Raw genomic sequence first — 12416 nt, 5'->3', positions numbered from 1 at the left:
GGAGCTAGCGCTTCGATTACGGGTTCGGCCTAACCCAATAGCTTTAGTTTTAACCCTATATTTGTCTTAAGAACCCAATATGGCTTCTAAATTATTAATTTAGATCCCAATAAGTTGAAAAGAATAGAATCTTGAACGCATAAACTTCAAAATCCTGGCTCCACCTCTGTATTTAGGATTGGCAAGAGATGATGAGTTGCTAAATCCTATCTTGAAATTAGTTCCGTATCTCTGTGTGCAAAATTGGACCTTGATGTTGTACTTGGTTTCCAATTGACGTATTCTGTGTATTATTAAAACATGTGAATTGATTTTTCCTGCAGGTATATTTTGTCATCCAAAGTAGAAAATAGTCCAGAGGATTACATATTTGTGTACTATAAGGGCAGAAACGATGCATGGGATGGATATGGTGGTGCTGTACTTTACACAAGAAGTGCAGTTTTGCCTGAAAGCATTATACCCGAGTTGCAAACCGCAGCGCAAAAAGTTGGCCGTGATTTCAACACCTTCATAGAAACAGACAATACATGTGGCCCTGAACCTCCCCTTGTTGAGAGGTTGGAGAAGAAGGTGGAAGAAGGCGAGAGGACGATCATAAAAGAAGTCGAGGAGATAGAAGAAGAAGTAGAGAAGGTGAGAGATAAAGAAGTCACCTTATTCAGTAGACTGTTTGAAGGTTTTAAAGAGCTCCAACGAGATGAAGAGAACTTCTTAAGAGAGCTGAGCAAAGAAGAAATGGATGTTTTGGATGCACTTAAAATGGAGGCAACTGAGGTAGAAAAACTTTTTGGGCGTGCTTTACCAATAAGGAAGTTAAGGTAAGTATCGTTAAAAGAGTGTTTTTAAAGCCATTGAAACTATCAGCATATATACTACATGTATAGTTGTATTTGATTCTTTTGCCAGGAATAGATTGCTCATACATCATGTATTGCTTCTTTTTCAGAAGCATAATAGTATATTTCTTCTCCTTTTAAACCATTACCAGTGCCCGAATAAATATCAAAGTTTCCATATTCTGTTGAACATTCTCATTTAAAGAGCAGTAAAAACACTGCGAGTAAGTTGCTAACCTGCCGTAGCATTGATTGTTAGTTCAACTGGCATGACTTAATGCTTTATAGAAAATCAAGAGTTAAATATCCTTTTTCAATTCCCATCTTTACATGTCACAAGATCAATTACTCCTATTACTAAGGGAGGAAAGAATTTGAAAGGTGCTTTCAGATTTTATTCGAAGAGTATGAAAAGCCATTGATCTACGTAATAAGATCTAGTGCTTATAACGGCATCTGTTATATGAATTAAGGGGCCTAATAAAGGTGAAAATATGGTAACACATGGACAATAAATACTTGTCCGCACTTTGTATTTATTATACCAAATAGAATAATCTAATTTTAATAACACAAATTAAAGTGAAATATATATCACTTAACCATGGTTCAGTAATAAAAGTTTTTACACAACACAGTCTGGCATTTATTTGCTTTTGCAAACACCACGTGCACGTAAGATTTTCTCTCAATGCATCAGTCTGCTATTTACATTTCCTACATAAAGTAAAATCAAATGTCCCAACTGAACAGTAAGTTCAAATAAGAAGTTCTATCCATTACGGCTTCACAACAGAACTATTTACAATCTTATCCGATGTTCCTTAGTGATGCCGCTAGCATCAGAGACATTGCATCAATTCGTTCCATACACAAACTACATAGTGCAAAAAGTAATTTCAGCGTTTTGGGTCAACTATTGTTCCTAATTCAAAATATACATCTTGTATATTCCACCACTGCAATTCAAAAGGTCAACTTTCTTCACCAACTGTACATATAGCAGTTTCTGCAGATATTTGCAAAAAAAGTAAGTAAAGGGCCACGAAACATGGTCAGCTTGAAGAACCATCTGACAAACAGTGATCCCGTATTAACTTCAAGTTGTCTTCAAGCATTTTCAACACCAGGTTTTCGTCAATTGTTTGCTTCTGCATTTTTGGTAAGAGAATGTAAACCAACAACAACAATGACCCAGTAAAATCCCACAAGTGGGCTCTAGGGAGGGTAGTGTGTACCCAGACCTTACCTCTATCCGAGGGGGTAGAGAGGTTGTTTCCGATAGACCCTCGGCTCAATAAGACGAAAAGAGACAGTAAGAGAATGTTAATCAAATCAATTATTTCAGAAGTGCAGGTTCAACTTAGAAAATAAAACACAAATGCTTATCAATTCAACAATGAAGAGACACTGCATGGTTCTGTTTGTACTTCCAAGCACATGCGAGGGCGGTAAATTTGTGTTGCTCCAGCTGCTTTGGATGATATTTTGCCCAATTCGGTGGATATTATCGGTATGTGGGAACAGGGTACAATGTTCAAATCTAATTTCTAAGAATATTATGATATGGTTGTGTAAATTACACCTATTGCAAGCACGCACGGATGTATTACCCACAGAGACCAAATAAGATGTATTACCCACAGAGACCAAATAAAAATAAGTATACATAATTGCTTGTCAGAGAAAGAAACCTACCCGCAATTGAGATACAATCCCAGGCATTTTTAGGCTGGTCTCCCATGAAACCTCACTAGTTGAAGATCTGAAATCAAATCGATCTGCATGTCGAAGCTTAAACCTGATTGACAGATTTCCATATGATTTTGCAGTTGTGTGCCAAACACCAATTACAGCATATCGACCCCCTGAAGAATCTTTGCCAATGGGCCATCTCAACCCACCCTTAACTTCTGAGTCCAAAATGCCAGAATCAATAAGATTTTTAATTCCAGCGATCTCCTCATCCTGGAAAAATGCAAAGAGTAATTCAAATCAGAAGACTCACTCTTTAGCTACACAAATACCACTACTGGTGTTCTTTCAGTTAAACAGTGCATGAGTCATGATGAGGAGATGGAAATTCAAAATGCATATAAAATCAGTAACACAGGAAAAGATCTTCGTTCTCTGGAGTGGAGTAAAAATATGTCCACCAAAAGTGCACACAAATCACACCGTTGCTGTCAAGTCAATGGGTTTTGTTGCTCCATCCCCTGCTCATTAAAGCAAACTCGCTTTGCCATTTATAAATCACACTTACAAACCCATATTGCTCCTAAAATTGAGATTATTGTTCTGATGCATTTATAGATCTTGCTATCCCACTCGTCATATTGTGTGGAAAAAGTTCCTTGATGATTAACCCAAAAAACAAAACAGGGACCAGGAATTGGAGCTGAGCCATAGGTGAAGACTAATTTGTTCCACCTTTTTGACTTATTTTTCATTGAGAAATAGCAATTTATGTAGTTCTGATCCCTCTGATGTTTAAATTAAAGAGTAGAATTCGTCTCACTACTTTGTGGATCAGATTGTCAACTAATATCTATTGCACATTGCACTGGTCAACTAGTACTTGATTAAGCAACGGTGGGTTCATATTTGCGTCTAATGCTACTTAAGTTATCTTTATTGCTTCAGGAAAAAAAAGAATGTTCCACCTTCTGTCCTATCCTCAACAGACCCCAATATTGAACTAAAGGGCAGAAAGAGGCGGGAGGAGAAGCTGAGGAGAGAGAGAGAGGGAAATTACAAAACGTACATAAAAAGCAATAAACATAGTGGAAATAATAAGGCTGGCTAGTCAGACTTAAAATTGTAAATACCAAACAAAGAATTACAGATAAGACAGTAGCCAAAAGAAATCCTATCAACGGAAAGGCAGAATCATGGAGTAGTCAAAAAGCATATGTCCCTCATAAGCTTGAAACTAGACTTTAACTCTTCAAATAATTTCTGACTAAATGCTTTTGACAAGCAAGGGCGGTGGCGGATCTAGGATTTAAGGTTACAGGTTTTGAATTCCAGGACTCGATAGTTTACTCGGTTCAACATGGATTATTTATGCATACTAGTGTTAGAACCCGCGCGATGCGCGGATAATTTGATGGAATATTAATCTTATAAAATTATGATCTAATATATCATATTAATTTAATAAATAATAGTTACGATTTTATTATTTAATGTAGTGTACATAAATATAATAAAATCTATACAAAATCAAAGGATACAAAGCATTATAGTAATCAAATAAATTGTTTATTCCTTGTTTATTCTTTATTAAATTAGCAAGTACTTTGTACTATACATTTACTAATGTGAATTTTTATTAATTTGTCAATTGGCTTAACATTTTGATACTACTTCTCTTCTAGTAGAACATACGTATATCTTTTCTTATTCTGGAAATATATATTTTTATACTTATGTTATACTGTTTAAAATTCTTTAATTGTCTAAATTTATCAATAATTTTCTTGAGTGTTATTTATTTATATTTTGTGTATTAATTAATTCAAAATATAATATTATAAAATTATCTTTATGCACCTCTTTTCGTACATTCATTTCTACTATAATATTTGATTAGTTTTCTCATTTTATATTTACTGAAAATTTAAATAATATCATTTTTTTTACTAAATTATAATTTTGAATTCATCAAAAGCATAAAGAGATAAGCCTTTTATTATTTTTTTTATAAAAAACGTACTAATATTTTTAAAAATTAATAAAATGTGTTTTATATATAATATATTATCTTATGTATAATATCCTAATAGTTTCTTTATATTTTTGTATTTTGCATTATGAAATTATGAGTTCTATTTATTAACTAAATTTTCCTAGATGAGAAATTTAATTGGTATATGTATTTTTACGATATCATTTGATTTGTTTATTTTTATTAGTATTCTTCATTTATGACTATTTGTTTATTATGATTTTAGTTATGTGTATATATACGGCTTTTCTCATAATAATTCTAATTATTTTTATAAGTCTTATATATATATATATATATATATATATATATATTTGTTTCTTGGTTATCTAATTGTATTATCCATTACTTAATATTGCTAAATTGACATATGAATTATTAATAAATTACCAATTTAGTATAATAACTACTCCCAGATATATATACACACACGCACACTATTAGATAACTACTATATGGGAATAGTTATCTAACTACTCCCATATATAAAAAACTATTATATATATGGGAGTAGTATAATAACTACTCCCATATATAAAAAACTACCAATTCGAATTGTTAGTTTTTTTGTTTTTTTAATGTAAAATAATTTTAAAACTCCAATTTGTATGAGTAGAATATTTTTTTGTATTTTCGTTTTTTATTGATAATTATAAGATATCTATGTTTATTAATTCAAGTAGTGTAACCAATTAATTCAAAATTTAAAATTCAAAAAAAAAATAGTTAGAAAAGTAGTTTATTTTGTCTTAACAATGCCACTTGGCTTTTTGTGGTTAAGACACTTGTCTTAATGTAGTGCTTTTGCTTCTCCTATTCTATATAGATAGATTCAATAAATTTTTTAACACAAATACAGGCCTTGGGCAAAACTACTGGGTTCTGCCGAACACGTAACTTGTACCGAAGATTCGTGCCTGTTGATAAGAAGCAATTCAATGGCGTGTCATGCATACTTCAAAATTCTCTGCTTCCACCTTTTATTAGGGTGATAAGCACTTTGAGTCATTGAGTGCAGTCCATACCTGTACTCGCTCCTGGTACAAGATCAATGTAACACTATTCAATCTGGCAAGCAACACTATCCTTCTAAAATCTGAAGGCATCAGACTTAATGAACTTGATGAAACATCAAAAGACACCTCATTTTCCACCACAAAAGGAACTATGCTTTCTTGGTTTGCAACTTCATCTTTGGTTGGGCTTTGAAAGCCCTTAAATCTTAATAGATACAACAACAACAACAACAACAACCACCCAGTAGAATCCCACTAGTGGGGTCTGGGGAGGGTAGAGTGTACGCAGACCTTACCCCTACCCTGGAGGGGTAGAAATGCTGTTTCCGGGAGACCCTCGGCTTAGAGAAAAATCTTAATAGATAATAGTAGCTATTTTGATACACCAAGCAGATCAAATTCATTAAAGACCCTAAGGCTAAGGCCTATGAAGAATATCTTCATTTCTACTTTTTGCCTCTGTATCTTCTTTTTTCCCTTTTTTTAAAAGATAAGGATGGTATCCGGGCCAGCTTCTTTTTTCCTTGTTCTCTTTTCTAGTTTCCCTCATTTGAGTTTCACTTTATAACTGTTTTATATCTAACTCATTCCAGCAACTAGAGGACTCCAAAAACAATGCCAGGAGTAAATCAAACCTGTATTCGAGCATTTTAAACCTACCGAAGCCTATAAGGTCAGCCTAAAATGCGATATATTTTACTGTTCTCTTTTTCATGAAGAAACATTCAACCCTCCCTCAACATCAACACACCCAGTGCAGTCCCACAAGTGGGGTTTGGGGAGGATAGTGTGTACTGTGTACGCAGACCTTACCCCTACCTTGTGAAGGTAGAGAGGTTGTTTCCGATAGACCTTCAGCTCAAGAAAAGCATGTAAAGAGAAAAATCCATACGAGAAAACACTATATTACAAGTATAGAAAAGCCATACAGGTACGAAAAAGAATTACGCTCGACTACTTACTAACCTACTACCCTAATTCTTGACCTTTACTCCAACCTATCAAGGGTATGTCCTCGACAAGCTGAAGATGTGATATATTCTGCCTAATCACCTCTCTCCAATACTTTTTCAACCTACTTCTACCTCTCCTTGGCTCCACCATAGCCAACCTCTCACACCTCCCCAGCGGGACATCTGTGCATCTCCTCTTCACATGCCCGAACTATCTCAACCTCGCTTCTCACATCTTGTCCACCACGGGGGCCACTCCCACTTTATCCCAAATATCTTCATTTCTAATCATATCTCTCTTAGTACGCTCACACATCCATCTCAGTATCCTTATTTCCGCTACTTTCATCTTTTGAAAATGAGAGGTCTTGACTGGCCAACACTCTGCCCCATACAACATAGTCGATCTAACAACCACTGCATAGAACTTGCCTTTAAGTTTCAATGGCACTTTCTTATCACACAAGACGTCGGATGCAAGCTTCCATTTTATCCATCCCGCTCCAATACGATGTGTGACATCATCGTCATTCTCCTTATTACTTTGGATTATAGACCCAAGATACTTGAATCATCCTCTCTTGAGGATGACTTGTGTATCCAGCCTCACTTCCACGTCATCCTCCTGAGTCACGTCACTGGACTTGCACTCCAAGTACTTTGTCTTAGTCCTGCTCAACCTGAAACCTTTAGACTGCAGGGTCTGCCTCCAAACCTCCATCCTAGCATTAACACTACACCGCCTCGCGTCTCGTCAACCCTCACTCAAAGCCACAAAACATGAAAAAGCAAGAAATTTACACCAAGAGTAAGTGAATGGAGATGTTTCTCAACAATGATCCAAAAATATAAATGCAAACACCGGACGGAACTTTCAAATATGAGTTACAGCTTAACAAGGTAAAAGAATAGCAAGAAATAACAAACAAATGGAGGACTTGGATCTAACTAATATACCGATCGATTCTAGCATACAGAAAAATTAATCCTCAATGGAGGAAGTAACTTACAGATAAAGCGGTCATGATTTTCTTGGTATGAAGCATCAATCTCAGGTCTGAACTCTTTCCAAGACAGCTCATATCTTCAACCATGTGGCGTACTTGGTTCACCTCAATCTAAAAGAAAAAGCATAGTGTCAAAAGACAGAAAAAGACAAACTGCACGAAGTAAAGCATGCAAAAATATAGGTAGAGGAGCTAAATATGTTCATGGCAAGATTAAATGTTGTTTTTCTAAAGTTAAAAGTAAACAGTTAACTGGGCAGCTTGCAAGAAATTGTAGTCTTCATCAAGAAGCAGGCGGAACTGAGTTCTAACCTTATAGAGCTGAATTCTTTTCTGATCCTCGGCTATTGCACATCTGCAGGAGACAGTTGAATCAGAACGCAAGTTATCGGAAAGCTACAATCACAAGGGTTATCAAAAAAGAACCAATACATAAAGAGAGCTACATTTGCTAGAAGCATGAAAATAATACCTTAATATAGTATAATTCCTTCTCTTCCCCATATTCTAGCCCAAGAGTCTCAAATGGAAGATTTCCTATATATTCCATATATGAAAGAGGAACATTCGTATAGAAAGATTTTTTCATTTGCCTCAAAGCAGTTTCACCCAATGGACTTTTCAGGGATTCTTGACTATTTGAAGAATTCCTGCATCACAGAGAATTTGAGGATTACATGTCGAAATGTGCATTGGATCTAATAGATTCAACAAAGCAATGCTTCAAATAGTGCAAAATAAGCAGCATTTTAGCATCTAGGAGAGAAGTTAGAACTCAAGTATGAGGTTATTAACGTAATTTAACTATTAAAGGGACAAGTTACCCCAAATGCTACAATATTCACAAGGCAGAAAAATCAGAATTCAGAAGTTTGAAGGTCACCATTGTCTCTGTTCATTCCCGCCCACAAATTTAGAAACCTCTGCTTTAAATACCATCCACAGAGTAAAATGGATTGAAAGTAATCATGAAGTATGATGAGGTTTTATTTTTTAATCAGCAAATTATGATGAGGAGCAAAAACCCCTCCCTCTCCCTTTACAAAGTTTAAAGGAAAAAAATCCGCTCATCTTAAAGGAAATAAAGGTTGCGTGTTGAGAAAACTTATATCTGCTTTTATATGAAAAAAAAATAAAATTTAAAAGGTATATTATTTAGATAATTTTAAACATTTTATTTCCCTTGAAGTCACACGAATTCAGTTTTCAGAAGTGTTATGAAACCAGCAATATTATATGAAAGTAAGTGTAGGGCCTCTAAGGCCCAGTATAAGAGGAATATTGTAAAAGTATAGACAGATCCTAGATGGATGTGCGATCATAATGTTGAACGATATTAGAAATAAATAAATCTAATACAAGGTGCAAGTAGAGCACATTGAATATAAAATGATCACATGAGATCACCATATCTCACAAGGACATTCATAAGCACAAACCTAAAGGCGCAAAACTATGATGATTAGAACTGCTAGAAAAAGACAGGAACACCTAGAATCACGAGGAGAAGACTATCTCAAAAGACCTACAATTTCTTGAAATCAATGTAGAATTAGATAAAGAGTTCACATAAACAATACTAACTAGTTGGGTTAGTTGACTAGTTGTTGTAAGACTTACAGTAGACTCGTTGTAGTAGTCTCTTGCATCTAGTTAATACTTGTATGTCAATGTCAAATAAGTTTGCGAGTTAGAGAACTTCTAGTTTTAGAAATGTCCTACTTTGCCTTACAAGAGAAAAAATTTGAGTACTATAATAAAATGGACTTGAATAAAGCTGAAGGACACAGAGAATTCGTATAATGAATCCAAACTAGATCGGAATTGAAGCATAGCTGGCTGATTAATTATTTTCTTTTAAGTGATACAACTAAGGAACATGATCTTAAAGTAGCAAATTGCAAAGATCACAATTGTGGGGTAGGAAGGTTATAATACTTATTTACTCAACTCTAACGAGTCCTTGAGCCAAGGATTTATCGAAAACAGCCTCTTTATCTTCACACGGTAGGGATAAGGTATGCGTACACTCTACCCTCCCCAAACCCCACTTGTGGGATTACACTGAGGAGTCGTTTGGTAGGGTGTATAAGAATAGTGCGGAATAAGGTGTATTAGTAATGCAGGGATTAGTAATGCATGGGTTAGTAATGCAAGAATTAGTTATGCAGATATTATTTCTTATCTACTGTTTGGTGTGGTGTATTAAAAATTATAATGCATTGCATAATTTTTTAAAAGAATAGTTGTTTACAAAAATGCCCTCCATATTCTCTAGCTTTAAGGGACTTTAAGGACAATTTTGTGTCTAACCATATTAATGCATGCATTAATAGCCTTTGCATTACTAATGTCATGGTTTTCTATGCATTACTTATACATAGGATAATACCAAGTATGATGTATAACTAATACAAGTATTAGTTATACATAGGTTGAAAAAATGTACCAAACAAGGTATTAGTAATGCACAAAGTTAATGCTTGCATTATTTTTTCTAATACCTCCTACGAAACGACCCCGGAATATGTTGTTGTTGTTCTTGTTGTTCAACTCTAACGAGTTAAAAAAAAAAAGTAAACATGCAAAGTATTCAGAAGCCAAAATTCTTGCACATAATCTCTGCACTACTCTTGCGCGCCGTCCTCTATGCCAGTTTATGAAAAATCGGAAAACACTATGTGTCCATCTATTATGGTAGTCCTTTTTGTGATTTTTTAATGTAGCAGTTTTCGTAGTGACTACAAGGCAAAACAAAATGATAAAGGGAACAACTACAATAAGTTTGTTTAGGAAAAAAATACAGCATTCAGTCTTCAATAGGGTTTGACTAACCTCCTTAATGGCAAACATTGAGAAGAGACTACCAACTAATGAATATCTTTGTCACTCGGTCAAATATAGACAGTATAACACTCAAATTAATGGTCACTTTGTTAGTCTAAAGTCTAAACTCTTTGCCAAACAGTCAAAGTCCTTTTAAGTTTCATCCATGCATTGTCCCTTCAAAGACATCCAATATATTAGGGGAAAAGAAAAAAAGACAACCATGCATTATCTAATTTCACTTGATTTTTATATTCTTTAATTCCCCAACATAAGGTATTGCTTAAAAACTTCCCAACTTTCATCATCAATATTTTCTATTCTTCGCAAGCCAAAAGGGGATGAATGACAAGGGGTACAAATTGACCAAAAGAACAGCCAGCCACTTTTTGTGTGTGGTGGTGGGGGGGGGGGGGGGTTGTTTCATTGTTACATACCTATATGTTTCGAATATAAGGACACATGTTATTAGTTCTCACAAGGGTACAAAAGACTCCAAAGATTCTCAATATGACAAGCCTAATATGGAAATGAAGTACTAACCCGTAAAAGAGAATCCTTCCAAATCGAGCAACTAGAGTCGGCTTTAATTCTTCCATATTAGATTGCTCCATTTCACACTTCACATGTTGAAATGACAAAAGTAAGTCCTCCGTCACAATTTTAGCCACCAAAAGCCATGGCTTATCCAGAAGCTGATTTGTTCCTTCATTGCAACATAGAACAAGTATGTGCATATATATATGGTTTAGTAAAGATCACTGAACAAAGATTTGAGAAAGAGAAATCAAAATTGAAGTCCACAAAAATCAGACAAAAGGACTTAGAAATACAAACCCTCCGAACTAGAAAATTCAGCAGAAAACAAAGGTACGTGCAATACCACAAATGATTGATTTTAATCATTCGTTCCACACAGGGACGAAGCTACATTCACTTAAGCGTGGTCAATTGACCACCCTTAGTTGAAAAATTACACGATATATATAGGTAAAATATTAAAGTTTAGAGGTATATAACATATATTGAACACCCTTTGTCGGCAAATTTTTTTCACTTTGTTCTAGTTTGAACACCCTTATAAAAATTCCTGGCTTCGCCACTGGTTCCACAACAAAAATTATGTACTAATCTTAGACCAGAGATTCTAACTGATAAAAAGCTTAACATAAATTTGACTTCCATCCGATTTAATATGAAGACATTTACCTCTTCAAATTCAGTTTCCCTTTCTCTTTACCTCTTGGGGTGCAACCATTCTCTGGATGAAAACGGGATGCTTTGTGCACTGGATTGCCCTTTTCAATTCTTCCAGAATTTTGCAATTTGTGTCGCTGTTAAGTCCATACACTAAGAAAGACAGAAAGATGCCTTAAACCTAGCAGAAAGCGAGGTGTACGTCACGTTCAAAAAGGTGCACCCCATGCACCACGTAGCGTACCTACCTAGCTTCTTTTTTCATGTACCTACACTAGCTGATGACAAACCGAAACAACACTCTCTAGGTACAACCGCTAAAGCATATAAGTACAAACATTTGATGCAGCATTCTTCAAGTAAGGGATTCTACTTTTATTTGACTACTCTTCTAGAAAAAAGGAGGAGAAAGTACTAGTACCTTCCATTAGAACCAAAGAGAGAGGTTTATCTCCTGATTTTCGCTCCACTGAAACGGGTTGGAGCCTCACAAGAGATGAAAACTGAGAATCGTCAACAGTCAAGCCAACGGGGAACCATTTGGAAACTGCATCATGAGCGTAAAGGATGCCGCCCAAGTACTTTTCCTTTCTCTTCTGGTTCCCGAAATTCAGGTTTTTCTTGAAGGTAGGTATCAGGGACTCCGGCGCCGGAGATGGCTTCGGCGACGGCGATCCCTTTGTGTGCCTTTTGTGCGGCGGAATGTAAGCGGACATTGGCTCACTCACTAGTATAGAACTGTTCAGTTCTATACTACACAGTTCTGGAGTGGAGTGTGCTTCTTTAAAATAGGAATATCAATTTAATACTACAAAAATGTAAGCATAAACGTTTTGTTAAAAAACATG

The 12416-nt window shown here is 35.3% G+C and overlaps 2 protein-coding genes across 3 annotated transcripts in view; one reads left to right on the top strand and one right to left on the bottom strand.

Annotated features, from left to right (window-relative positions):
- The window catches only part of LOC109212333 (violaxanthin de-epoxidase, chloroplastic), a 4606-nt gene extending 3577 nt beyond the window's left edge, over positions 1-1029 (top strand). For both annotated transcript variants that reach the window (XM_019375961.1, XM_019375962.1), the window contains exon 6: positions 324-1029. In XM_019375961.1, the coding sequence (XP_019231506.1) occupies positions 324-825 (502 nt within the window). In that variant the 3' untranslated portion in view covers positions 826-1029. The remainder of the gene's footprint in view (positions 1-323) is intronic.
- Positions 1030-1535: 506 nt separating this feature from the next.
- Positions 1536-12326, bottom strand: LOC109212331. The gene is made up of 7 exons (XM_019375959.1): positions 11990-12326; positions 10915-11077; positions 8018-8195; positions 7858-7941; positions 7549-7656; positions 2089-2807; positions 1536-1990 (listed from the first exon to the last, which is right to left on the bottom strand). Exons 1-6 carry the CDS (start codon positions 12282-12284, stop codon positions 2520-2522), a joined length of 1116 nt encoding a protein of 371 aa, XP_019231504.1. The 5' UTR covers positions 12285-12326; the 3' UTR covers positions 1536-1990; positions 2089-2519.
- Positions 12327-12416: the final 90 nt, after the last annotated feature.

The sequence above is a fragment of the Nicotiana attenuata genome, unplaced genomic scaffold, assembly GCF_001879085.1.
Source record: "Nicotiana attenuata strain UT unplaced genomic scaffold, NIATTr2, whole genome shotgun sequence".
In the NCBI taxonomy this organism is placed as follows: Eukaryota; Viridiplantae; Streptophyta; class Magnoliopsida; order Solanales; family Solanaceae; genus Nicotiana; species Nicotiana attenuata.
The sequence above is the reverse complement of the archived record's forward strand: the minus strand, read 5'-3'. Positions and strand labels throughout refer to the sequence as shown.

What these genes read in the sequence shown, in the direction of transcription:
- LOC109212331 (XM_019375959.1), bottom strand. Translation starts at nt 12,284, where the DNA reads ATGTCCGCTTACATTCCGCCGCACAAAAGGCACACAAAGGGATCGCCG. An exon ending in AGGAATTATACTATATTAAG is followed by an intron (nt 7,942 to 8,017) that starts GTATTATTTTCA and finishes TTGTGATTGTAG; the next exon opens with CTTTCCGATAACTTGCGTTC. An exon ending in AAATCATGACCGCTTTATCT is followed by an intron (nt 2,808 to 7,548) that starts GTAAGTTACTTC and finishes GCATTTTTCCAG; the next exon opens with GATGAGGAGATCGCTGGAAT.